Source organism: Hippichthys cyanospilos, chromosome 4, assembly GCF_059441005.1.
Source record: "Hippichthys cyanospilos isolate Australia breed blue-spotted pipefish chromosome 4, RoL_Hcya_1.0, whole genome shotgun sequence".
NCBI lineage: Eukaryota > Metazoa > Chordata > Actinopteri > Syngnathiformes > Syngnathidae > Hippichthys > Hippichthys cyanospilos.
This window is the reverse complement of record NC_142372.1, coordinates 24,457,275-24,484,532: the sequence shown is the minus strand read 5'-3', so window position 1 is coordinate 24,484,532 and position 27,258 is coordinate 24,457,275. Positions and strand designations below refer to the sequence as shown.

The following is a 27,258-nucleotide window of genomic DNA, read 5'->3' as shown; positions in this document are numbered from 1 at the left end:
TGCATACAAACACACACGCACACACACCCTGGCAAAAAAGATACAACAACAAATATGCTGCTGTTGTGATTCACGTGGGGTTGAGGAGGATATGGACCGATATGCAAAGAATATTTTTTTCACCAATATATTCAATTTGACAACAAGAATGTTTGTTACTTTTCAGCTATACTGAAGTTTAAGAAATGCAAATTTCATGCCTCCCCATAACAAACTGTGTCAATTTTCCCTAAACAGATTGCTGCCAAATATTTAGTGACTAAATAATCCAGCTCTTTTATGATTACGTGGATTACATGGGTCTATTTGCCGAATAACAAAATTATTCCATTTTTAAAAATATATTAAATTTCACAGACCTCATGTAGTCAGGTCACGGACCCCTGGGGTTTCGCGGACCCCCGTTTGAGAAGCACTGGCATAGGCAAATTGATTTAAAGTGATCTGTTTACACTATCACACTGCGCCGTACAGAAGTTATATTTGTTGCAGTTCGTTTTTTTTTTTTTAATTATTATTATTATTGAAGCCTCCTCACAAACTCAGGTTGAAGCAGACAAAAAAAGTAAATGCTGAATATGTATTTATTTTTACCACTTTAAAATATGGCCAACACAGTCTCCATATTATGTGTTAGGTTCAGGTAACCTAGAACATTTAATAAACAACAAACAGGAAGGAAGACAACTAGGTTCTCTTTCTGGCGAGGAAAGCGGACAAGAACGTGACCTTTTCAGATCTCCTTCCGGTCTGGTCACACAGCTTTCCTGCTCTTCATTTATTCATTTGGGGTGGTCCTAGGTACAAAAGCCATTGCTGCCCCAAAGGATTGGGTGAGACATCTGACAACAATGTAAACAATCAGTTTAGGATAGTGGAAGATGCAGTTTACGAGTCTATGCTGCTATTTTCTTTCCTTGAAACATTAAAAGAGACCCCATGATGTTCCGCTCTTTTAGTCAGGTTGCAGCGCCCGTTTCTTTTTTACAGCTGCTGGAAATGCATCACACTTTCCTCACACCTTCTTCACAAACAACGATAATGGGAACATCCATTCATACTAATCTCCCAATATATGATAGCAAAAAAAACAAAAAACAAATACGGAATAACCTATGTACAATTATTCTAACATTATGTCACACTACTGCTGGAATTTGCTTTAGGGGAGTGAAAAAAGTGTAGCAGGCAGATTTGTTTAACAAAAGTGACTTTTACCAAGAAAATCAATGTGTCGACTTTTACTTTCACAGTTGGAATCAATACTAACCTCACAACACAATACAACAACAATAAGAGCTGGTATGTTTTGTTGTACATTAAGAATCAAAACTTGCATTAACTTTGCTTGCAGTGGCAAAATCAACTGGTTCCAAAAGATCTGTTGGCCACAGCAGACTTTCACACTTCACTGATTTCAAATGGATCTGTGAGTGTGTGTGTGTGTGAGTGCATGTGCTCGTGTGTCTAGATTTGTGTGTTTTTGTGCACGCGAGTACACGTGTGCTGTATGTGAGCTGATGAAAGCAGTAATTGTCCTGGAAGCATCCAGGACACTGTGTTTTGTCAGTGGTGCCCATTCAACCAGCCCAGAAGATAGGAGAGGTTTCCTTTGCTTTGGAGCACTGTCCCGCAGTGTGCAATGCAGGACAAGCAGCAGGTCAGACACGTACAGTATATGTGCTTGTGAATGTAGGCGGATCAGCCTGGGGGACACATTAACCAAGAGGACGCTATAGGGAGAGATACAGCACAGCCAACAGCAGGTGGACTCAAGGAAATTTGCCTACTTTTTGTTTGTAGCTACATTTTGGCATTTTCAAGCTACAGCTACGAGATATGTCTCTGGTGCTGGCAGTGCTGGACAAGCTATCCTATTTCCTGTCTCTCATAGGGTTTTGTGTTAGAATGTCTCACAGTTGGCTTAAATGAATCTAGACTCACAGCCAGGACTTCCCCCCCCCAAAAAAAATATGATTTTTGAGATTTAAGGTTTGAGTAAAATGCTTATATTCAACATCTGGACATCTGACACTTGTGAGTTCAACTCTTTTCCTCATTTGAGCCTTTTCAGGAACAAATGCAAAGTTTTATTGCGGTTGTTCTCTACTGCAGGTTTGATCGAAGACGGGAGGCTCCGAAATGATCATCACGATGCGGTGGTGCCTTCTGAGGTTGTACCACATGTTTGCGCTGGTGCTGTGTATGTTAGCCATGGAGGACTTTGACTGGACAAAGACTGAAAGAACGCCCTTCTATTATGGAACCTTCCCGGCAGGTAAGGATGCAAAGTGTTTGAAAAACAACCTTTATTGATAAAAAAAAAAACCCTAAGGAGTTGGGGGTCGCTTGATGGAAACAATATTTGAAATGCCGTAGTTGATTGAGGCCATTTAAAAAATGAAAACATTGTAGTTAAATTGGACATTTGCAAAACTATGTTATAATGAGGGGATTTGAATAGCTCAGCAAAATATCTTGCAATATTTAAGCTACATAACTTAATTGAAAAATTTTACTTCTCTGCCAAACTATTTCACTCTCGCATAGGAGAGGGGCCGATAGAGATATAATATATATAGATATAATATACTGTATATATATATATATATAGATATAATATACTGTATATATATATATATATATATATATATATATATATATATATATATATATATATATATATATATATAATGAACTGCATAGACGGATAGCAATGCACACTATTCTAGACAAGAAATAAACAATGATAACCTAATACAGTATATGATTCCTTTCACAGGAAGTCAGTAAATGCTTCAAAATAAAACGTAGGCTATCAAGTAAAGTTTGAAATGAACAGTGTTCTGGTTGAGAATAGAAAGTATATAACAAAATCTCATTATAGAAACCTCTCACTGAAAGCGGGAAAAACAGAAAAATAAACAACACATTGATAATCATTAGATTTGATGAAAACTAACCTACAAGTGTCACGTTTGGGCATGGTGGCTTGAGGCAGGTGGGACATGGGAAAGGTGGAACCAAAAGGATGCAGGACAGACTGGGATGAGGCTCAAAAGAGGATATTTAATAACAAACGAAAGCAGGGTTGCAAAGGACCCAAAAATACAAAGTACAGTACAACCAAAAAACGCAAAACTCAATTTACTGGGGCAACAAGGAACGGGAGGCAGCACGGGAAGGATGATACAAGGAAACGCAAGGCAAGAGACCGGGGGGGGGGCGTACGACAAGGACCAGGCAGCGCGGAAAATAAACAATGACCCGACAAGAAGCGAATGCAAACTGGGATCTTAAATAGACTTACACACTTAACGAGAAGACACTACACAGCTGGGGGAGAGACGAAAGGCAGGGGAAGTTAATTGGATGAGAAGGAGGGTAGGTAAACAGGCAGGTAGACAAGATCAAACACCGACAGCAAAAGGAGATGCAGGGGGAAACAAAACTTGAAGCTTAGGAACATGAACAAAACCCAAAGAAAACAACAAACTCCAACCACACATGACAACAAGGAAGAATAACTTGAATAATATTCAATAACTTGAATAACTTGAATAAGCCTGGTTTTCTCCACAGGTTTCACCTGGGGGGCAGGCAGTTCTGCTTATCAGACCGAGGGAGCTTGGAATGTAGATGGCAAAGGAATGAGCATATGGGACGCATTTTCCCATAAAAAGGGGAAAATATTCCAAAATGAGACTGGCGATTCCTCATGTGATGGATTCTACAAATTTAAGGTGAGAAAACCCCCAAGAATGATGGTGAGACTCCAGAAAGACTCCAAATAACTTGAAAGTTCTCCTCTATAATATTTACTGTACTGTATGTATGTATGTCTACACTTTAACAATTTTGTTCTCCAGTGGTTTTATACCTTCATCGTTCAAATGGGTGTTGCAACAATGATAGTTAATATAATGTAACAAATAACGATGAAAGCACCAATTTCCTTCCACTGCTTGTAAAATATATACCTTACTGTACCTCACTTGGGCTAAGGACAAACTGTTACCTGGGAATCCATGGCTGAGCTCAGTATCTGTGCCTGTACCCTGATCAAATTCACCAAGATCGTGTTAGACCACCTTTCTATCTTCTGCTGGCACATAGATGTGGTCTGAGCCGACCTTAGATCATCTTACTGCCACCAAATAGTTAGTCAGCTCGTTGTATCTCCAACAACACTCATTATGCTAAGGTGGCTAAAGTGGGAAATGCACAGCGAGCCTTGTGCAAACAAATGTGTGCAAAAATCACAATGTTGTATCCAAAAACATGCGTACCTTGCTACAGATGTGCTATCCTAAAAAATAGAGCCCTTAATGCAGTATTTTTTTCTAAAAAGTTTTTTTGAACCATGTGACATTTGACTATTGTATCCCATTTGCTTTTAAGGATGACATTCAGCTAATGAAAGCGATGAAGCTGAATCATTATCGTTTCTCCATCTCCTGGCCAAGAATTTTACCGAGCGGACTCAAAGGTAATGGAAATAGCAATTTGGCGGAAGGATTACACAAAAAAAGTGCTGATACAATTGTTCGGATATTAAAAAGGGTGACTACAGGAGAAAATTCCAACCAAATTAAAACGTTCCGCAAAGTCGTTGTCAGTTTTACCTGTTAGACATTTGGAAGAAACTGTACCCAAAAAAAGGAGGAAAGGCCTTTTTTTTCCTGCTCATTTTTATTTGATTCAGAGCTCCCAAGTTACTCCGGGGAGAACAAAAAAACATGTCCGAAACCCGGTTTGCTTGTCCTCCTATGTGTGTGCGTGTGAGTTAAAGGTGAGTACATGTGTGATAAAACTAACTGTGTGTCAAGACAATCTGCAAAATATTTTGTAAAAAACAAGTGAAGTAATATCTGTCTGCCCTAGAGCCTGAGTTGGCCTTCCCTCTGCAAAGTTTTAGACAGCGGGTTTTCTCATGGCATCCTTCTCACAGCAAAGCATTTCTTCATTGATTGTAGCACATGTATAATCACTATTTTTCCAATTATTCTGACAGTCATTTAGTTTAACAAAAGATTTTGGTAATAGGTAGACCATGGATCAACAGCTATATAAAGTGCAATTTTATGGAACATCTTCACAGAAAATTGTATTGAATTTGTCAAAATATATGTTTTTTTTGTATGTTTTTAAATGTATAATACATGTAACGAATAAACCTTAATCGATGTGATTGTATGAATCTGTTTTAGGTGAATACGTTAATGAAAAAGGAATTAATTATTACAATGACCTGATCAACTTGTTGCTGGAAAATAAGATCACTCCCATTGTTACTTTGTTTCATTGGGATTTGCCACAGGTGAACAACCCTCCCAAAAAGTTTATTTTTTGAAAATATGGAAATATGGTAACAACCATTAAAATACAAAACAAACAAACAAAAAAAAACCTGATATGGTTTTATGGTACAACCTTGCAGGTGTTACAAGAAAAATTTGGTGGCTGGCAGAACGTCAGCATGGTCAACTACTTCAACGACTTTGCCAATTTATGCTTCGAAAGATTCGGCAGCCGAGTGAAGTTTTGGATCACGTTCAACAATCCCTGGGTATGTAAGTCAATGAACGAAACGGTGCCTTCACTTTCATGGAAATAGAATTGTTGTGGAAGCATTTGTGTTTCCAGTCGATTGCTGTGGAAGGCTATGAAACAGGGGAACATGCACCGGGTTTGAAGATGAAAGGAACAGGAGCTTATAGAGCTGCACACAATATAATCAAGGTAGGACAACCTAAAGTGTTTGTGTCTTTGCCAAGTCCGTTTTCCTCCAGTATCCTCAAAATCAGCGCCCAAATAGAATTCTTCATCTTTGATGACCGAGATTCTATACAGAGCTAAATTCATTTCATATAATCCAAGCTCATTTGTTTATATGTACTTGAACGAAAACACGAGTCAGTATAGTATGTCCTAATTTCAGTCATTCCTTCAAGTGAAATTGTATATTTTTTCATTTGTTTTGAAATGATAAATGTTTGTTTGATTATAGCATTACTGCACATTAGAGGTGCAATGACAAATTGATTACTGTAATTCCACAAATACACTATGTACCTGTGATTAAGAGCCTTAATTTTGGGGTCAAATTCTGGTGTTTTCTATGTTACCGTTTATAAGATGCGCCAGCACTTTGGCAACAATGTAAAAACTATAGCAAAACAGAACACATCTCACCTTTTGTAGACCTTTCCTATTTTTTTGTGTTAATATCTGTAAGTTATATATTTGTTGCGAGTTAAGTTAATTATATCTCAAATTTCCCACATTGTGAGCAGTCAGTGAATGCCTCGCGACTGTAATATTAAATGCCTCAAAGCAGTTGTTTTTTCTTTTCCTCGTGCCGCTGTTGGAATTCATTTTACCATAAATATCCAAAGTTGACCAGCATCCGTGTTCCACCAAGTTAATGATTGTGTGTGCAGTATATGCCACAAGACCGCAATTAATGAATGAGTCAAATGGAATACCTTTCGGTGTTCTCTAAGCGGTACACTCCAAATTGAATCAGATGGAAACATCCTAACTTTTGCATGATCCTCTTCGTTTTAGTATAATTCTTGTGTGTGAACAAGGATGGACTCTGATGGTGGTACAGCCTGCTCACTTCTTTTACTGAAAATAATGTCGACACAGCTAACTCAGCCAACACAAGCTCCCATTTGCTGCAACAGACACTTTGTTGCTGACAGTCTGACCTCTAGCTCGTTCAATTACAGCAGTGCTTCTCAATTGCAGTGGACCTCCGCAACATTTTTTTCATGTTGCGAGGTGGAATACTGAGTTTTTTCGTCCCCTCTTTATGGTATTTTCCCGGTTTTGCGACAAAAACAATTGTCATGACCCTAGCGGCTTGGCTATATTTGTATTGTTTTGTCTCCATCTGCAGGCGGTTTTAGGTAATTGCACTTATTTACTATTGCCTTCTAACTGCTTACATACAACGTGTGACGACAATGCTGGTCTGCTATTGGTTGGCGTCTGCTCACGGAGATGCTGGTCTGCTATTGGTTGGGCTCACTCGTTTCATAATGGCGGAAGGTAAAGCTTTGTTCGATTGTGAGTGGTTACAAAACCGTATTTATAATGCATTTTACTGCTTCATTCAAAGTTGAAAAGAGTTAGCCATGGGTTCCAAGATTGCTAATGATGTTAAAGAGAGAAGTGAGCAGATGATTTAATGGAAACAATGCTGGAGATAACCCTTATTAGATAACAAGTGCCACTCAAAGGTAAATAAATCCTTTCAATATTTTTTATTTATGTTTTTTGATTGTATAAATGTATATCATATGTACGTCGCGCTTATTATACTTTTTGGTACCAATTTTTAATATGTATGTACAATGTTTATGTTTTTACCTGGGGTTCTATTAGCTATTTAACATAGGTTTGGATTGCCCGCCATATGGTGAATTCGCCTTACGAGCCCAACGGTGGAATGGATTAATCTCGTAACATGGGGGCCTACTGTATATTTTGCCAAGACCCCCTAGGAAAGGGAAAACTTTTAGCACCTCCCCCCCATTCCAAGAGATGATTCTAAATAAGATTATTATCTATGAAATTTGTATAAGTATACCGAAACCTTGTATCCATTTCAACATTAGAAAAAAAACAAAAGAAAAAATCAATATAAATCAACATTCAACAACAAAATTATAAAGTGCATCAAAGTGCCTGAAACTTAAAAAAAAAAAAAAAAAAGAAAGAAAATTCTTATTCAATTGCAACTACACTTCACATGACAAAAACAAAGCCTTTTCCCTGGGATCATCTGCGCACCCCCTGCTAATATCTGGCGCCCCAGAATTTGAGAAGCACTGCGTTACAGTAATTATTATTAGTTAGAATACGGCCGATATAAAAATGCACATTGGTGCGTCAAAACTCAGTTTATGTAGCTGACAGAAAAAAAACAACCTTACCCTTACAGGACACACCCTTACTTTTGGCGTTCATTTTTGGGAAAAAAAAAAAAAAAAAGTGCGTCCTATATTTGGGGAAACTGATTCATTATAAAGCTAATCGATACACATTTTGATAATTAATTATTAATTTAGAAAATGTGTTTGATTTGAAACTGTTCAAATTCAAAGATTTTTAACTTCTGAACATTTAATATTCTCAAAATTCTGTCGTCCTCTACGACAACAGATTGATTGATTAGATTTGGTTTCGTTCCATTTAAGACATTTGCAACCATCTGTTTTTACTTTGGTAATGATTTTTTTTTTTAATGATCAACATTTGTGCCCATTTTATGGCATGTTACAAACCAAAACTATTATAGTCATTTTATGTCTGTATTTACTGCACCATAATTTGAAATGTCCTGTTTTTGAAAAAAAGGATAGAAACTATAATAATTTAGTTATCTAAAACATAAACTATAAAACTATAGGGTATAATCAATAAAATCCTGAAACAAAGCAGATACACACACAAAGAAAACCTCCAAATATAATGGGGAAAAAAAAAAACATAAAAACACAAAAGTGTCATAATTGTACGGTGTATGGAAGGTTTAACATGGTAACCAGTAGCAACAAGAGCATTTGACTGTGAGTAAATAGTTAGACACATGGATCTGAATATTATTTCTATTTGTTTTACCACAGGCACATGCGAAGGTTTGGCACTCATACGACATGGAATGGAGAAGTAAACAGAAAGGTATAGATAAAGGAAAACAGACGTCTCATGAGGGTCCCATCATTGTTATTGGGAGGCAGAAACCTCCCATGTCCAAACTCGGTCATTTTGTTTTTAACTCATTCAATTTTAGGGACGTTTTTTAAGAGTCCAAACATTCAATCTTAGATACCTGAGAATCGATTTAATACGTAAGTATCTGGGATTTAATGTCCTTAATATACTTAAGTCTTGATTTAATACTTAAAGTATTTGGGATTTAATGTCTGGACTGTTAAAAAAAAAAAAAAAAAAAAAAAACGTGAAAGTACGTCCCTGGCCTTGAATGAGTTGAATGAACAAGTAGACTTTCTGTACATAGATCGGTTTAAAAATAACCGATCAATTGAAAGCTACTCAATTTGAAAATGGCTTGGTCTCTTTGAGAGCGCACTGTTATTGACGCAACATCATATTTTTCTTCTGGTTTCCTGAGAAATGATGATATTGGAGGAACCAATTTTTACTAAATGTGTGCGTTCAGGTCTAGTTGGCATATCGCTGACAGCTGACTGGGGTGAACCGGTGGACACTAGCAACCAGAAGGACATTGAATCGGCTGAGCGATACATCCAGTTCTACCTGGGATGGTTTGCCACACCCATCTTCAGTGGAGACTACCCTCAGGTTATGAAAGAGTACATTGGTATGTCTTGGCCATGTATTGCAGCTTATTGAAGTGTTTTTTTTTTTTTTTTTTTTTTTTAAGTGTTTCACCTTCTTTAAGACCAGGGGTGTCAAACTCATTTAAGCTTGCGGGCCGCATAGAGGAAAAGCTATTCCTAATTTTTTTTTGACCAATTAAATCATGGTATACATTTATACAACATTAAAACAACAATTTCTAATGTATTATTCTTTTTTACTATTGCCCAAAATAAAACGCACCGACTACCTTACGGCCACAACTCCGGTCAGCCGCCACGACAATAGAGGCATAGAACATAGACCTTCATGATGAGAAAAATTATTGGACCTAGTTTTCCTTTTCCTGGACGTAGGTCACTGGGGCCCCCCTCATTTTGTTTTCAACTGAATGTACAGTAGACTGAAAATGTTGGCAAAGCATTGTATTCTGCTTGTATTTCCATTTTATACGGCACACAATTGGTATTAGGGTTTGTAATTTTGTGAAACTCTTAAAGTTGAAAGTTTAAACTTACTATAATATTTACACGATCTTCCCACCATCAGGTAGGAAGAGTGGTCAACAGGGCCTCGGAGCTTCGCGGCTACCCGTATTCTCGGCGCAGGAAAAGAGTTACATCAAGGGAACCTGTGACTTCCTGGGCCTCGGCCACTTCACGACCCGCTACGTCACACACAAAAATTATCCATCAAGCATTGGAGACAGCTACTTTGCAGATCGGGACCTGGCGGAGCTGGTTGACCCAGATTGGCCCGACCCTGGCTCGGAATGGCTCTATTCTGTTCCCTGGGGCTTCAGACGCTTGTTGAACTTTGTCAAGGTACACAAAATTGGAGAAAAAAATGCATCACAGACCATTCATTAATGGTATGGCAATATTTTAAGTAACTCAAATTGAAACTTTCCTTATGAGATTACATTTTTTTAAAAGTAAGTCGAGATTTTTTTCCTCATTTTCAACAGCCATATTAAGGGTGTATATTATAACTGCATAACCAACTGTAGACCCATTTATTTCCACATCTCTGTGTTTGAATAACATTAATTCAAATGCAAAATAAGTACTATCATATCATTAGCAAGGCTTAAAAAAAATCTCTCTCTCTCTCTCTCTCTCTCTCTCTCTATATATATATATATATATATATATATATATATATATATATATATATATATATATATATAATATATATTGTGTATATGGATACACACACATACACACCGGTATATTAATTTGATCAAGTATGCATCCGTTTGAAAGCATTTGCCCAGAACGGGGATCATTTTTTCGGTGGCCTTTTATGCATTATGAAAGAAAGTACAGCTTGACATGTCTCCTTCCGCACTTGGATGTATGCTTGAACAAACCGGCATGGATGTTGGCAGGTAGGAGGAAACAGCAAAGGGCAACCTTCCACGTTCTGATGTCACAACAGTCGTCACTTGAGTAAAGAAAGCTTGGCATGATATCCCAAATAAGATGATTAGCAAATCATCTCTTCCACATTGCTAACAAATTGGATGGGTCTGAAGATGACTACTCGTGGAAGAGTAAGGAGGATGTTTGAACAATTGACGAGCACGAAGGAGAGGATGCCCGCGAGTTAAATGGGGGGGCTTTTCGAAAAACTAATCTTCAGCGGTGTTAAAAAAGTAAAGCAGTGAAACTATGAGTAATTTTATTGTTGCATCAGTTGCGTCTTCCCGCACGCGTACATTGCCTTGCACTTGTTTCACCCTCCATCGAATATAAATTTTTCGATATAGGATGAAGAAATGCGTCTGAAAGTTCTGTAATTTTGTCATTATTATAATGCACACCATGTGTTACAATTCGACAGCCATAATCTATATAACAACTAAAGTCTGGGGTAAACTTACCCACACGTTTTTGTAAGATTCACCCAAATTGAAGTAAAAAAAAAAAGGGGGGGCCGAGGGGGGGTCGACTTCTACTCTGAGTTATACGGTAGACCACTGTATGTAGTAGGACACAAAATGGGACAAAACATTAACCCAAGTAACATAAACCCAAGTTAAGGACAAATGCTTCATACGGTGATGAATATCAAAAGAAAATCATGTCTCACACATTTGGAAATCCCTCCCACAGACTCAGTATGGAAATCCAATGATCTATGTAACAGAAAACGGTGTGTCTGAAAAGATGCTATGCACGGACCTCTGTGATGAGTGGAGGGTGCAGTACTTCAAAGACTACATCAACGAGCTGCTTAAAGGTAAGACCGGTACACTGAAAATGTCATAATTTAAAGTAACCCAACATTCCTGTCAACTTTGTTCTTTTGAGTTGTGTTGCAGCTGTAAAGGATGGGGTCGACGTGAAGGGCTACACTGCTTGGTCTCTGCTGGATAACTTTGAGTGGGATGAAGGCTACTCCGAGAGATTTGGCCTCTACTATGTAGACTTCAGGAACAAAAATAAACCGCGGTACCCAAAATCTTCAGTCCAGTACTACAAAAGCATAATCATCTCCAATGGGTTTCCTAGTCAAAGAGAGGTAAACTGCAACACAAAACACATTTTAAGATCCATATTGAACTAGACCATGCACTAGTTTTTGGGTTCCTACAGGTAGAGATTTGGAAGAGGAAAGCAATAGAGACATGTTCCTCCAGTAACCAGCACCTGGCTGCATGTAAGCACAATACGGTACAGCACTCTTACAGCAGAGACTGATCATCTAAATGGAACCAAACGCAAGATTTTTACTTTGCTATGTCACAGGGATTTTTTTTGTTTTTGTTTATTTATTTATTTGTTTGCTTTGGCCTTCCGACTAGAAGAAAATCCCAGGGAGGTCAGGAACATTCGAGAATGCAAAATACTTGGACACTTCATGATGAAGTTTAGGTACAAGTGTTGAAATCACAGATCTACACTATTCTCCCACCAAACTTATCTGATTTGCCCACCACGCCAAACAAAGTGGCATTCTATATTTGAATATCAGTGTTGGGCAAGTGACTTCAAAACAGTACAGTAATTCATTATTGATCACTTTCATTCCAAATTAATTATTTACATTATAATATTACTGAATTTGAAATGTAAGGCATTACACTTCTATTGCATATACTTTTACATTACTCTTACCAACTTACCTGGAAATATGGATTTGGCATTCTAAATGTAGCTCATTACGATCATTACACATCCAGTGGAAAAACCTTAAACTCAACTTAAGTAAAGTTACAAAATGATGCCTGGAAATGTAAAATAAAAATGTACAAATAATTAGCATTGCATTGTAACGTGCGTTACTGTCATTTGTATCGAGTAAAATAATACAGTACTTGTTTTGTGTTCGTATGTGTGTGTGCGTGTGTGTGTGTGTGTAATGCCTTACACTACTGTGTTACAGCAAAACGTGATGCATTACAATAATTACTTTACTTTTGTAATGCTCCCAACACTGTTGAATATTGACCTGAAACTCCCAATTGTGATCATAATGGAATCAGAAAAGCATCTGTTGTATACATATTTCTGACACGGGGACAAGATGGTGGACTCAAGCACGTGAAGACAGGTGAGTTGAGTTATTGTCTCCTTATTTATAAGCAGATACCGGGCTTGAAGGGTGACAGGGGCGAATCGCTTCGGGTGGGCCGTCACTACCGGGGGAAGTCGGCAAGAGGCAGGGAGTCGGGAACAAGCTGGATCGGTATACAGGCAAAATTGTTTAATCGGCGGGTTGGTGGATGGTTGGGCACAGACAGGATCAGAACACGGGCAAGCAGAGATAGTCAGCGGGCTGGCAGATGGTCGACCACAAGCTGGGTCAGAACACGGGAAAGCAGACAATGTTGAGTGCTGGAAAGCTCAGCATCGTGCATTGAGACAATCTGGTGAGGTCTGGAATGAAGAGACCGGGTCATATAATGAGCAGGAGATTAGTAGCAGCTGTTGGTGTTTGGTGCTGGTTGGCAGGGGAGTTGAGCAGGTGAGGTGAGGCAGAGAATGAGCTGGATAAGTGGTGGACTGTGACATACAGTGAAAGTCCTCTACAACGAAACACGCATGTGCAAAAAAATACTCCGTTGTGAAAAAAAAATCCATGCATTGAAGCCTTTCCCTCTTTCTTACTTCCTCATACAATGAAAAACCCCGCTGTTGCATAATACGAAATGGTTTTTGAAATTGAAATGAAATGAAATGAAATTCTCTACAGCGAAAACAAGCCTGCAGCAAAAGCCTACCTTGGTTTATACTTGACACGCCGGCACGCGTTTTGCAGCACTTTAAAGGGACAGGGTGTAAGATTTAAACCGCTTTTAATGAACAAGGAATAAATTAAATGATTGGAAATTTCAAAAACTTGCAAATGAATGGTTTCTTGAATAACCAACAGTATGTTTTAGATACATAATCAATCACACAACAAGCAATCTCATTGGATACTAAAATGTCCATCAGTGTGCATTTACAAGCTCTGATTGGCTAGTTTTGTGGCACAAACGTAACGTGTGAGCAGAACTGAGTGCACGCAGAGGACAACTTGAGCGAGCGAGAGCTTGATGTTGAGCAAACGCGATGTTGAGCGAGAGAGGGAGGAGTATCGCGAGCGAGAGTGAGATGTTGAGCGAGAGAGTGCTATCGCAAGCGAGCAAAAAGGAATTTTGAGCAAGGAAGTTCTTTTCAATATTTTTTTTTCTGCGCTCAAAATGTTTTCACTCGCTCAATTTTATTTTCTGCGCTCAAAATGGTTTTTTTGCGCGCTTACAATTGTGGCACAAATATAACGCCATACATTCAGACAATCTTCTCCCTATAGGTGGCAGTAAATGGACTCTGTAGCATACAAACAACACTACTCTATAACAGAGGTAAAGAATCCCAGTAGATTCAAACGATCTCAAGTCTTCCAAGCATTTTTAAACAGACTCCTCATCTCTCCCCAACATGGTGCTCGCCAGGAGTCGTTATGGTATTTAAGTCAGGCTATTCATTTTCAGACAAATCATGAAGGTGTTTTTACCAGCGTATTTCCATAAGCAATACTGTAGTTCGTCTGCCATGTTCTCCGCTCCTAAATAAATTCCGGAAGGCAAGGCGTTGCAGAAACTATGTTCTGCAGTCGGTTCGGTGGAGCCACCGTCGCAGAGGTCCACCCCTCAGTCTAGTCTGCAGTTAGTGGGCACAGTCATTGAAAGCGTCCTGCTCTGAGATTTCTTACCATGCACTGTGTTGGTTTTGTTATTTGAACAAGGTGATATTAATGCATAATTCATGTTGTGCACCAGTAAAAAAAAAAAAAAAAAAAAAAAATCACATTTTATTTTTTATTAAAGAAGGGTTTGGTGAATGAGCATATGAAACTGGTGGGATTCGGAGCCTCCAACAAGGTTAAGAACCACTGTTCTGCATAGACAGCTCTTCATGTAGATTCTGCGCGGAGAGGCGTGGTTGCCGAAATGACGCCATTTGATGCAAGTTTACGAATGTGTCAAGCTTAAACCAATCTTAACACTTGAAAATGAAAGATGAATGAAGCAAAGTGATGGATGAAGCAAAGTGAAAGACATGCAAGAAATAGATGTAACTATGAAAATGAATGCTTATTGTAGATTTGTCAATTTCTTTCTTTTTTTTTAATTTTTTTGTTTTTGTTTATGTCCGAGACATATATTTGCTAAAGTGAAAAGTCCCCTGTTGTGAACATTTTCTGTCTGCAAATATGATGTCATTGTAGAGGCGTTCAACTGTATTTCTGTGGAATTACTTTACTTGAAAAAGAGTTAATCCAGGATTAATTACACATTAGTGGAGTAATACATTACAAAAGTAATGTAATTGGTGTAATGCATTACTTTTTGATGTAATGTGGTAGTTTAAGGCATTACACACAAAAATATTATATATAAATATTTTACTCAGTACAAACTACAGTAACGCACGTTACAATGCATTATAATATATAGCCCGGAAAAATGCTCCGAACTATTTAAATTTATAAGGCTAATTGAAGAAATTGATAACAGGAATGCAGTTCATTTGGTTGCTTTGAGATGGCGCTGGTGTATTGTTGGCATGCAGAGAACTTTGTTTGGGTCGTTTTATTTGTACGTTTTTTAATGTGCATTTCCAGCCATCTAGGCATCAAGTCCAAGGAACAATAATATTTATTTTGAGCATATAAGTTTACCTATCTTTAGTTTAAGGTCATTCCACTGGATGTGTAATGAGCGTTTAGAATGCTGAATTCATATTTCCAGGTATGTTGGTGAGAGTAATGTAAAAGTAATGCAATAGTATTGTAATGCCTTACATTTCAAATACAGTAATATTAGAATGTGACTACTTACTTTACAAAGACGGTAATAAGGGATAAGTAATGAATTGCAGTTTTGAAGTTACTTGCAAAAACACTGCACTTACGTATAAGGAATTTTTAAATAGTACAGTATCAGTTTACACTGAGCATTACGGTTTTTGTAAAAGAGAAATTTAAAGACCATTTGTGTTGAATATTATTAAAACATGCAAGAGCAACTTCAAAAAATGGTCAGCACATATTCAAAGAATTTATTGTCAACCACACAGTGAAATTCTTAATCTGTCCACCTACTGATCAGACCACATTCCAAATCAAACCAATTGCGTCCATATGATAGTTATCCATTACATATACTTTGAATATTTAACAGTATGTATGCATTGTGATGTCTACATTTTCCTCTTAATCTAGATTAATTTTATGGTAATCTATCATATTTGGATGGTAAAACCAATTAAATACATTAACAGTTCAATTAAATAAAAGGCTATGTTCATGTCATTAGAGCACTTTTTGTTAAGGTGATAATTAAGAGGATTAGATTAAAAAAAATGATAACATTTCAGTCTCCCCACTGTGTTTTTCAGATCCACTGATAGGCCACATGGAGATGGTGACAGAGATTGTGGTTCCCATTGTGTGTACTTTGTGCATCCTTCTCAGTGCAGTCCTCCTCATGTTCCTGCTGCGAAGACGCTTCTGAGACGCTCATAGATCTCCTTTCCCCTTATAGGACCTAAGTGGTCACGAAGAAATCAATTAGGTCAATCTGACATTGATTCAGAAACACTATTATAAGATCAACAGGTGTCGATATGATACGTTTGTCTTAATAATGCTGTTTTGAATAAACTCTTCGAATTGAAAAGGAAATATCACCATAGTCGCTACCTGCTCACAGCTACATCGCACCTAGACTCTTAGAATAGGCTTTGCTTTTGCTGTGTGAAGTATAATTGCGCATCTATTGCACAAGGTAGTGCAGTGGCGCCCTCATTGTCAAAGGTTGTCCGGGAGTTCTAAACTGCAGTCAACATTTTTTTTCTAAATCACATAAATGATGAATGTGATGAATGTTTAGACATTAATCAGCATACTGTTTTATACCTTATTCTTGTTGAGATAATGGAGCGTTAATAGATAATGGAGTGTTAATTTTCCAAATCAATTTACATTTATTATTCTTTATTGATTTAATATAATATCAGCATCAAGCAGTTCAGTGTGAAAAATGTTTCTAGATGAAATAAGGATTGACATTTTTCATAGCTCAGCCACTTTGATGTGCTTTAAGTTTTTTTTTCTGGTTCAGGCTAATCTGCAAAGTTTATAAACCCTGTAAAAAAAGTAAATGTAAAAATTTGTCGAGAGTTGATTTGTATTACTTTTTTTCTCTCTCTCTTTTTTTTTTAATGAGCACTACCAGCCATTCATCGCCGCTGTCAGTGAAAGATGATCAACAATAATATTTGCAGAATATCAAACAGTGACTATAAAACAAGAAAAAAATGCACCAAAGCATAGGGCTGTGGAAGGCAAAATGAAAATAAAAAAAAATTTCACTGGCAATTAAAATCAAACTGGTTTTAATGAGGGAAGGCAACCCATGGTATCCATTAAAATGTACTGAAAACATTTATGGTTTGTACCCCGTAACTGAAACCTGGAGGAACAACGAGTCAAAGTTAAATACAAAAAAAAAAAAAAACAACTCCCCAATGCTGGCATCCTTTACGGCAGATTGCCTAAAATGAACAATGAAAAAAGCAAAGACATAATCCTCTCCAGGGATGCTTGGCATTCAAAATCGGTTTTGGAAACTTTCCCATTGTCCCAAAACTTGATTGCATTGTTTCAACATTGAGCTGGATGCAGGGGTCAAGCCTCTTTGATAGAGCACAAAACACAATTTTTCTCCATAAAGAGGGTGACCTCACAGACCCCTCCTCATTCCTTAAAGTCGGAAAATTTTCACGTAAATTTAAATGAATGTAAATGCTTTTATCTGTGAAATGTAATACAGTACTAAAGAAATCGAGAGGATCTAGGTTTGTGAAACTATATAATGTCGCCAAGCAACAAATGAATGATGCGGCGTGCTGTTGGTCCACATCCAATATGGCGGCAAAATCGACGTTTTGTTCCTTACGGAAAGCGGAATCTTATACATCCGTCTATGAAACACAATTTGTATCCGAAGTTGATGTCGGCGTTGCAAGCGTGATCTTCTGCGTTGCTCACTGGACAACCTTTTTGGCGGTAAGGCACATATTTAATCAAACTTTGTGTTGTCATGCAAGTTATCCGTTGCATGTTTGTAGTTCCAATCAATGCGTGATATAACGTTACATTTGGTTTACATCTACGTTTGACGTGAACGTAGCAGTGCAAAGTATTTAACGTTGACACTCTAGAGTTGTATTGTGACGATAAGAAAGTAGGTTGGAACAGCGAAGTGGTATGAAATTTAGTTTTAGGTGATCAGAGAAGCGGTAACGCGGTTTTAGCCTTTAACTTCATAACCTGGTTGGGTTCCCGCCATGCTGACGTTGGGGCGGAAGTTGACGGTCGACCTGCTACTACTGCGCATTTGCTGTTGTCACAACGCGACACGGCTGGGACGAACGCGGGCGAGATAGATAACGAGGAGATTGTGGACTCAAGTGCAGGGAAGTTCAGGGGCAACAACCTGTCGTTCGAGTTCATTTTTATTTAACAAAAACAGTATGCAGGGGAACCAAGCCATGGCAAGAGAATGATCTGGAAAAAAGCGAAACTAAACGGAACTAAATAGACTCAACACAAATCAAGTAACACAGAAAGTGAACAAGAGGCAGGGGACGTGGTAAACACAGGTGGACACAATCAAACACCAATCAACAACAAAACATGACAATTGTACTATGGTAGTTAGTCCATTATAATATTTGCAGGGTTGAAATGGTTTTACATTTTTCATCTTACTTGAGCTTCGTTTTATTGTTTTCTGAATGTTCTATTCAAACAGTTTTAATAATATTTATATATTTTTTTAATCGTTTTTCTTAGTTTTTACATTAATTTGAGTTTAGTCAGTGGCGGCCCGTGACTTTCACACTTGCACCTTCTGTGATGTCATTCTCTCCAATAAACACCTTCCATGCCAAGAGTGGGCAATTCCGGGCCGGTGTTCTTCATGTTTTCTCTCCCTAACACACCTGATTTAAACCATTAGCTCATCAACAAGCTCTGCTAAACCTTGAACAAAATCCTAATCATTTGAATCAGGTGTTCCAATCCAATCCAATCGAACTTTTATTTGTTAAGCACTTTAGAACAACCACAGCTGACCAAAGTGCTGTACCGAGAAATATTAACATCGTAAAAACAGTTCTGCATTTTCTTCCCTGTTTAGGACTTAATAGTAGCAATTGGCCAAAAGCGGCCACTGTGCACAGTAAAGGGTTAAATGAACCTAAAAGCTCATGTGTGATATTAGTTGACAAAGATCAAAACAAATGACTTTTTTTTTTGCTGAATTATTGTTACATTTAGTTGGTTGTACAACCCAAAGACTGTATTTAGTGTTTTATACAGTTTCATTTTTTAAAAACTTTCTTTTCTTTTTTTTTTAAAAATTTGATTACTTTTCTCTATAATTACCTTGATAGAGAGAGAGATCTGCAGGGTCAGTGATATTCGTGTAAAAAGCTGACAAAAACTGCATTTTTTTATACTCATACAATACCTGGGTAAGTGGAATTTAAAATCTGCTTTTTTCCCCTCAGCACCTCACACAGAAAACCAAATGGAAAATATTGACAAGCAAAATTATGCTCACACAAATTTGACATTTTCTACAGGGGCTGGTTATCATGGTTAAAACTCCTGAAAATGACAGATTTGAGACATTCTCTCCTCTCCCTCCACCTCTATCCCCGGACCATCAAGGAGACCCTCATGGGAATGGTGAGAAGACACACACTTGTCATATCCAAATGCTGGCACATTTACAGTACAAACAATGATAGCATGCTTGCTTGATTGATAAGAGAAGAACATGCCCTCCGTCACTCATCATTTCTGTTTCATGCAGATGATGATGCCGGTGAGTTGTCCAAGCTTGCTGAGGTTCCTGCTGCCAAAAGGAAATCCGTAAAGAGACCACAGCCTAAGCTGGACTCCAACAGGTTGTTGCTACCCTGACAAACTGAAAAAAAATGTATATTTTGGGGGACATTTGATGATGACACTTGACAATTAAAAAAAACATTTTTTTTTGGTCCGCCTTTCATCAGGTGCTGGTCAACTTCTGACTGCACTCATACTGATTCGTTTCACTGTTTTTGTACTTGCACTTAAAGGTCTATGGTTTTACAGTTACACTGCAATTGAAACACAACACAGTAATATCGGTGTAACACAAAAACAAAGCCAACTGACCGACATCTTAAGAGAATGCAGATGGGACGAGAGCACAAATAGCAATCATGTCCACTGAATGGCGTTATCATGCTCTACATGACACTCAAATGGTGGATGTTGGTTCTCATTTATAACTGCCTGCGCTACAACTAAATAAGACAGTTTAGTTAATGTTTGTCTAATTTCGTTTTGTCACATACATTACAAGTATAACAAAGCTGAGTTTGAATTTATTAAACAAAAAAAAAACCTATTTAATTTGGGACTTAAAAAACGTCTGTCTTGCACTTGAAAGCATAAACACATCCCAGAATGCTTTTATCAGCAAGCAATTGGTTTATGTAAAACATATTTAAAAAACAAAATAACACACAAAAAATCTCTTAACACTTAATTCTCAACATTCATTTTAACTTTTGGTCAGTGAGATTGTGTACAGCATGAGTTTTGGTTGAAACCAGGACAAAGAAAGGGAGCAACTCCAAATAAATCTCCGGTAAAGTCAGCTGTGAATGACTTTGAAGTAGTAGTGAATTGAACTAACACAGTCTAGTCACTCAACTCAGCATATTTCTTCACTGCTTGGTGACCATTGTCACATTGATTGCAGGCTGATTGCAGTTTGTACTATATAGCAGGTAAACATCTGAGTCAGTTTAATTATATTTCAGTAAGCGAAAAAGAGGCGTGGCGGGCTGACGCACATATGACATAATGTTTATCCCGATGATTACGTTGACTGATGAAATTTTCGACATTTTTTTTTAAGCATTCCCGGCATTCGTTAGGCATTCCGGCAGTGCTGACAAAGCGCCTGCCTCTGGACTTCTGTTTATTTAGATGTGGCTTTATATGTAGATAAATATTGGTGGTGATCATGATGGCCCCAGCGCTAATTGTTTTCTCCTCAGGCTGACATCTGAAAAAGGACTCCCGGCTCTGCGCACACTTTTTGACAATGTCCATTTTAAAGGCAAAGGGCATGAGGTAAAACTACATCCCATTTGTGAACAGAAATGTTGTGCGCTTCATGTTTCCTGCACATTTCATCGAATCAGGCAGAGGACGTACGGCTGCTGATGCAGAAGATGGAAAACTGGGCGCACAGGTTGTTCCCCAAACTTCAGTTTGAGGATTTCATGGACAGAGTGGAGAAGCTGGGCGCCAAGAAGGAGGTGCAGGTAGGACCAGTGTTGGGAGTAATGCATTACAAAAGTATTGTAATTACTTTAATGCATTACTTTTTGCTGTGAAGTGGTAGTTTAATGCATTTTACACACACCCACACGCACGCACACACACAAATTGTAATATTTTACTCTGTACAGACGAGAGTAAAGCAATGTATTACAATGCAGTTTTAACCCAAAAGTGGTGTTGTTTGTCCCAAATTCACCAAAAACTCAGCAACATCGGAGGAGAAAATTCCGGGGCAAAATGCTTACTTTCTGTTATTAGTATCTACATGCACCGGCAGCAGACAAGAGGTTGAATATGGACAGTTGAATATTATCATCTGAGATAAAAACAAGAAGAGTTAGGTGCACTTTGTGCACGACACCTCAAGAGCTGTCCGCTTCGCCAAATAGCACCAGTAATTTGACAAACCATTTAGAGCGGAGTCATAGTAACGTGAAGTTAGCGAAAAGAAAACGCGCAGAGGATTGAGAGTGGGCATAAAACAAAGCAGGCAAAATGATCGTTCCCTCACTGAGGAATGCCTCTTCCACCTCGAGGTTAGACTCGTGGCGGAATATCTTGTACGTAGAAGATATGCTGCCGCTTTCCACGCTGGATTCGCCAGCGTTTCCAATCCTTGTCTGCGAGGGCCCGGTCGCAACTAGCGACAATGACTTGGTAAGCTAACACAAAATTTCTCCGTACTGTACAAATGCTTTAGTCTGTAAATAAGTGTGGTCTTTGTGTATCAAGATGAAGCTTACGAAAACTCATGTTTAACAGTACGTTAAACACAATAACAATGATGTAGGCTAGCCGCTAACGTTCGCCCCACCGAAACCATCTATTTTTTAAACGTACGTCCCTAACTTAGCCGACCGAAATCGATTTGCAATTGCGCTACCGGTTTCTGCGTAAAGCATAAAGAATTCATCACTGTGCAATGAAGCCAAGTAATAAAGGGATTAAAATACAAAAAAAAAAAAAAAAAGATTTTGTATCATCTTAAAAGGTTTGAAATACAATACAAACAAAATTATTTGTGCTGTTTTTTCAGACACACAAATATTGTAATGTAACTAATTATGGACGGGTGCCCAAAACATTCCATTTCCTTTGCTTGTGTGTCCTCTGGCAGACTTGTCTCAAAAGGATTCGCCTGGACATGCCACTGACACATGAAGATTTTACCGGTAAGCGCTTTTAAGGATATTTATGACAACGTCTTGTTTCTGAGTGTTTTTCTAAATACCATCTACTGCTGACATGTCCCAAGTCCGGCCCGGGGGCCAAATGTGGCCCGTGGTCAATTTCCATCCAGCCCGCAGCCTCAGTCAGTAAATCAATCACGTCTGGCCCGCATGGAGAATGAATATATTGGGCAGCAGCGCCGTTACCTGCGTGTGCTAAATGCTGCTATCTATAGGCTCAATTAGGAACAGCAAATTAGTATATGAGTAATTGACTGTATGAGCCCCTAATTTTCTAAAATGGCGACGATCAACAAAAGGAGGAAAGCTGAGCTGCAGTGTGACACAGTGAGCTGCGGTCAGCACCAGCAGCTTTATATTGCCAACTTTTACTGACAGCTGGATAAGGACAAGTTTTTGAGAGATTCCAGCATTTAGTAAAAAAAAATGCTAAGCTTATTCGGTTCGACGGATTTGTGTGAGAAAACATTCTCGGTTATGTATGGCGCACGGCTATCGGACTCTCACATGACATCTTGCGGATTCATACTACTGCCACACCTGGCCTTTGTCCTACACTCCAAATCTCAGTTTCACCCATCACACTCATGCGGACAAGTCATTTTTCATTCATTTACGATAAGTCTGAAAACGTTTTTTTTTTTTTTTTTTTTTTTTTTTTAAGTTTTCACTCCAGAATAATATCCATTTAAAAATCCAATCAACATTTCTAGTTACAATTTTATTTGAAATGAGCCCTGCACTTGTTGATATGACTATTACTTCTATTTCTCTGTTATTGTGTTTAAAAATTATATAAATATTAAACTGCCATGGTGAGATATTTTTTTATGTTTCAAATGTAATTTGCACCCAAAAGTACAATTACTTCTGTTGTAACTGTTACAAAAAAAGTTAAAGTGTTAAAAAAAAGTGAAGTTAAGTGAATATTCAATTTCAATATTTAATGTCAATTCATTTTTGATATGCGGGTTTCAAATGAACCAAAACACATGCTTAAGATAGCTGAAATTAAAATAAAAAAGCAAATGTTAAACACAGAACGGCTCGCTGAAATGTATTTAAATTAATTGCTGTTATATGTAAAGAAAGCCTGCCAAGGTTGGCCCCCCTACATTTTTAACACACCAAATCTGGCCCACCTTGCAAAAAGTTTGGACACCCCTGATCTACTGTATTCAGGTGAGGATGAGGCTCCTCCGGAACCCGACAGCTTGGGAGATTCTGATTCATTCATCAGTCAAAGGCTCTCCAGCAACTCGCAGGGGCCGATCCACTCCACCCCGGCGCCTGCCCCCTCCCTTACAGATGAGCAGCAACAACGCATGGAATTAAACAGACAGCGGGCCCTGGAGAGGAGGCTTGCTCGCCAGCAGCAGCTAATGGGTAAATCTGTGTCAATTTCAGTTGATTAGCAAACCAACGAAAAAATGACGATAAATGGGTCGATTTATTGTTGGTGTAAATCTTCCAGTTTTAGGTCACAGGAAGTTTGAGTTTGTGAAATTATCTGTCGAGATCACATTTTCCCCCCAAATTCTGGCATTTCATAAGGGGCGTTAAGACTATTAACATCAGCTGGAGGCAGTGGCGCCACACCAGCTGTAACAACACACGACTGTAGGTAACAACATCAGTGTCAATGATGAATGAGTTTGTGTACAAATCTAACACGCACCCTTAATTTTGGGGTCAAATTCTGGTATTTTCTATGTTACTGTGTTTAAGATGCAGCAACACTGGCAACGATATGAAAACTATAGCAAAACTGCACAAATCTCATCTTTTGTAAACTCTTCATATTTTCTTTTGTTCATATCTGTAAATTATATATTTGTTGGGCGTTACCCGCGTTTCAGATTTCCCACATTGTGAGCAGTCAGTGAACACCGCTCCGGTGTATTGTTGAATGCGCTCCAAGCTGTTGTTTTTCCTCGTGACGCGGTTCGAGTTCATTAATACCATAAATACCCGGAAGTTGAGCAGCATCTGTGTTTCACCAAGTTTATGATTTGTGTGTACATGCCAAAAGACGAAATTAATAAACTAGTCAAATGGATTACCTTTCCGTGTTTTCGAACCGGTGCAATCTTAATTGAATCAGCTGAAGACAACGTTATCCTTTCAATTTTAGTAATATTCAGTAATATTTAGTAATATTCCTGATTGTGAACCCTTGTTGTGAACCAATGGACCCGGACATTGGTTCAGTCTGCCTGCTTCTTTTATTGAAAATAATGTCGAAACAACATCAGCTAACACAAGCTGCTGTTAGCTGCAACACCCAACTGACGTCCCCCTTCTTAAGCTCATCCTATAAGGGTAATTATTTTAAGCAAGAATGCGCCCAACATAAAAATTCACATCTGTGGGTTAAAACTTGACTAATGTGGCTAACAGATCAATCTTCCTCAAATTATGTCCAAAAAAAACCAAAACCACGATTTTTTTAAGTTACCGTTTAGAAGACTTTTGTCTATTATTTGGGGAAAAATGTGCATCTTATATTTGGGGACTTATGGTGTTTTTTTCTTTTTTAAATGTGATCTTTCAGACTCACAAACAATTGACTCATCATCGCAAGAGGTCACCGTGGACACGGCAGTTGTCAACCATTCAAAAGGACAAGATGATGCTGACAAGGAGCCAGCCAGCAGCAGCACCCCCCACCTGTCAATCAAGGCCTCAGAATCAGTTGTTGAACCATTGTTAGGTGAGAAAGTTTTGAGCCCGCCAGCACCTCCAGCCAGCAGCATCCACGAAGATGCAGATAATGCTGAACAATGTTAACTACTTTACTCAATTTTGTTTGAAATCATTACATTCAACTGACTGACATTACGCTACAGACGATACGTGTGACTAAGAGATGTTTCTTTATGTAAAATCTGCTGTAGGTGCTTTTTGCTTAAAGGTGACTATAAAAGCAAATCTACCAATTGCCTGTTTCTCCCTTTGTAGCTTAATTTTATAAAGAGCCTAAATAAGTTCTATGTATTCCCCGTGGCAGTTGAACTCTGTTCGCTTTGCAACAAAGACAAATAAAGATGGACGTCTGTGGAGTTTCACTTTATGTCTTGTCTTCGGGTACTCTAGCCGTACCTGTTTTTTTTATTTAGTTTTTAGTTTAGAAACACTAGGCAAAGTAGATCTAACATACTGCACATTACATTACTAGAGATAAGAATCTAGTTTTAAGGATTGTCTCGTCTTGCGCACCTGCCCTTTGTTATTGTACATGTAAATCGCAGAGGATAGTGAGAAACGCAACTTCGATTCCTTTGTATGTTAAGCACGTGAAGAAATGACAAACTTGACTTTGACTTTGATTGGAAAAATCATGTTTGTATTGCTAAGGAGGAAAATCATATGAAGGATCCAGAGAAAAAGGCGAATGCGGTCTTTGAAACCCAATATTTTTCTTAAGCTGTAATAAAAAAATAAATAAAGTTGTTACTGTAATTAATCGTGATTAATTATGGAAAACTGATTAAGAAATTTCAAAGGGACAGTCAGTAGTGATGAACAAAAACATGAGCACAAGAGTGGAAATTGGTGGAAAAGGTCTTTAGCTCTACGAGGTCGCAGACTGATGAGTCCAGGGGTGTGTGTCCCCCCCCACTTGCCGCAGTGCCTGAAAATAAGTTCATTATTTATGTTGGAATTTTATTTCTAAATCAACATGAACTCAAGTTAGTAATCTGACTCCAATTTGTGACCTTACCCAACCGCCACTCATCCAACAATTTGCGCGCTCGTTCTGCAATAGAACGGTATCAGGAAGCCGGCATTTTCACACACGAGTGGATTTATTCCTAACACACAGCACCTGGGTCTCGGGTCCCTCTCAATACAGCCCTGTACGCCGCTGTTGCCACCAGCAGACGTACTCTCCATCCGAGTTGCCCAGCAATGAGTTATACTACACAATATGCAAATGGAACATCAACAAAGGCATCCTGGCATTATTTTATTGGCTATGTGTATACTGCAGTTAACTTTAGCTTGCTCTCATTGGTCTTTCTTCCCCTGCAGAATCGCTCGCTTACTCCTCCTGTTTGTAGTTGTTTCCCACCAGGTGCCTCTGGGTCATCTCGTCCCCGCGACTAGCACCGTTTGCTCTGAAACATTCCATTCTTACACTCCCTTGCACCCCATACTGTTTTGTTCACTTTACAGTCTCACACTCTCATACACAGAATGTAGCAACATCTAATGAACTACTTTAAGCTCAAACTCTTATATTCCTTTATTTATTTAAAAAAAATGTCTAAGTACTGTATTTTAGCTTAACATTATTGAAAGAAAAATATCAATAGGAATAAACTTTCAACAAATGTTACATTTTAAGCCTAAAGAGCTAACCTTCAGGCCCGTTCCTCCTTCAGGCCTTGTACCCTCAGAGGGCCTGCCCCACTATTTGCCAAAGACTGCTTTAATGCATGAATGAAAACATCAAAGGACCTGTATCATGGTTATTTTAAACTTTTCACGGTTAAACACAGTGTAAGCATATACATGATGAAATTTTACCTTTAGAAAATTGGTGATTGAATTTCTTATGAAATATGAGCTTTTTTAAAGTGGTGGAAGGACGATGATGTAAGGGGGCGGGGCACTGATGACTGTCAGACCAGCAAAAAAATGAAAGGTGCCCACCTCTGCAAATGTTTTTACTTTTCGGAACAAATGGTTGAAATAGATTTTGCCTCTATTCTATTTTTTTGACACCCGCTGGTAGTGGCACTCTATTTCAAGTGACCGTCATTTTTGTAAAGGTTGGCACAGTGTCAGAGAAATC

At 38.3% G+C, this 27,258-nt stretch overlaps 2 protein-coding genes across 4 annotated transcripts; both read left to right on the top strand.

Moving 5' to 3' along the window:
* Positions 1-1,550: 1,550 nt before the first annotated feature.
* On the top strand, positions 1,551-16,536 carry LOC148425121 (lactase-like protein). 3 transcript variants are annotated; one of them, XM_088413808.1, is made up of 14 exons: positions 1,551-1,660; positions 2,116-2,278; positions 3,583-3,743; positions 4,402-4,489; positions 5,211-5,320; positions 5,441-5,569; positions 5,647-5,742; positions 8,640-8,694; positions 9,197-9,358; positions 9,907-10,181; positions 11,475-11,601; positions 11,684-11,883; positions 11,958-12,021; positions 16,251-16,536. In XM_088413808.1, exons 2-14 carry the CDS (start codon positions 2,143-2,145, stop codon positions 16,364-16,366), a joined length of 1,719 nt encoding a protein of 572 aa, XP_088269934.1. In that variant the 5' UTR covers positions 1,551-1,660; positions 2,116-2,142; the 3' UTR covers positions 16,367-16,536. The 3 variants fall into 3 exon arrangements, with proteins under 3 accessions (XP_088269934.1, XP_088269933.1, XP_088269935.1); XM_088413807.1 differs by having other exon boundaries at positions 1,604-2,037; XM_088413809.1 differs by lacking the exon at positions 11,958-12,021 and having other exon boundaries at positions 1,604-2,037.
* A 1,308-nt stretch (positions 16,537-17,844) lies between these two features.
* Positions 17,845-25,525, top strand: tipin (timeless interacting protein). The gene is made up of 8 exons (XM_088413810.1): positions 17,845-17,922; positions 19,506-19,611; positions 19,739-19,832; positions 20,979-21,054; positions 21,126-21,248; positions 22,385-22,439; positions 23,640-23,843; positions 25,012-25,525. The coding sequence occupies exons 2-8, from the start codon at positions 19,518-19,520 to the stop codon at positions 25,245-25,247; spliced, it is 882 nt and encodes a 293-aa protein (XP_088269936.1). The 5' UTR covers positions 17,845-17,922; positions 19,506-19,517; the 3' UTR covers positions 25,248-25,525.
* The last annotated feature ends 1,733 nt before the right edge of the window (positions 25,526-27,258 follow it).

Bases quoted from the DNA above. Each gene is read 5' to 3' on its own strand.
- LOC148425121 (XM_088413808.1), top strand. From the start codon at position 2,143: ATGATCATCACGATGCGGTGGTGCCTTCTGAGGTTGTACCACATGTTT. The intron at 11,602-11,683 runs GTAAGACCGGTA...GTTGTGTTGCAG, and splicing joins CATCAACGAGCTGCTTAAAG to CTGTAAAGGATGGGGTCGAC. The intron at 12,022-16,250 runs GTAAGCACAATA...TGTGTTTTTCAG, and splicing joins TAACCAGCACCTGGCTGCAT to ATCCACTGATAGGCCACATG.
- tipin (XM_088413810.1), top strand. From the start codon at position 19,518: ATGGTTAAAACTCCTGAAAATGACAGATTTGAGACATTCTCTCCTCTC. The intron at 19,833-20,978 runs GTTGTTGCTACC...TTTTCTCCTCAG, and splicing joins CCTAAGCTGGACTCCAACAG to GCTGACATCTGAAAAAGGAC. The intron at 21,055-21,125 runs GTAAAACTACAT...TCATCGAATCAG, and splicing joins TTAAAGGCAAAGGGCATGAG to GCAGAGGACGTACGGCTGCT.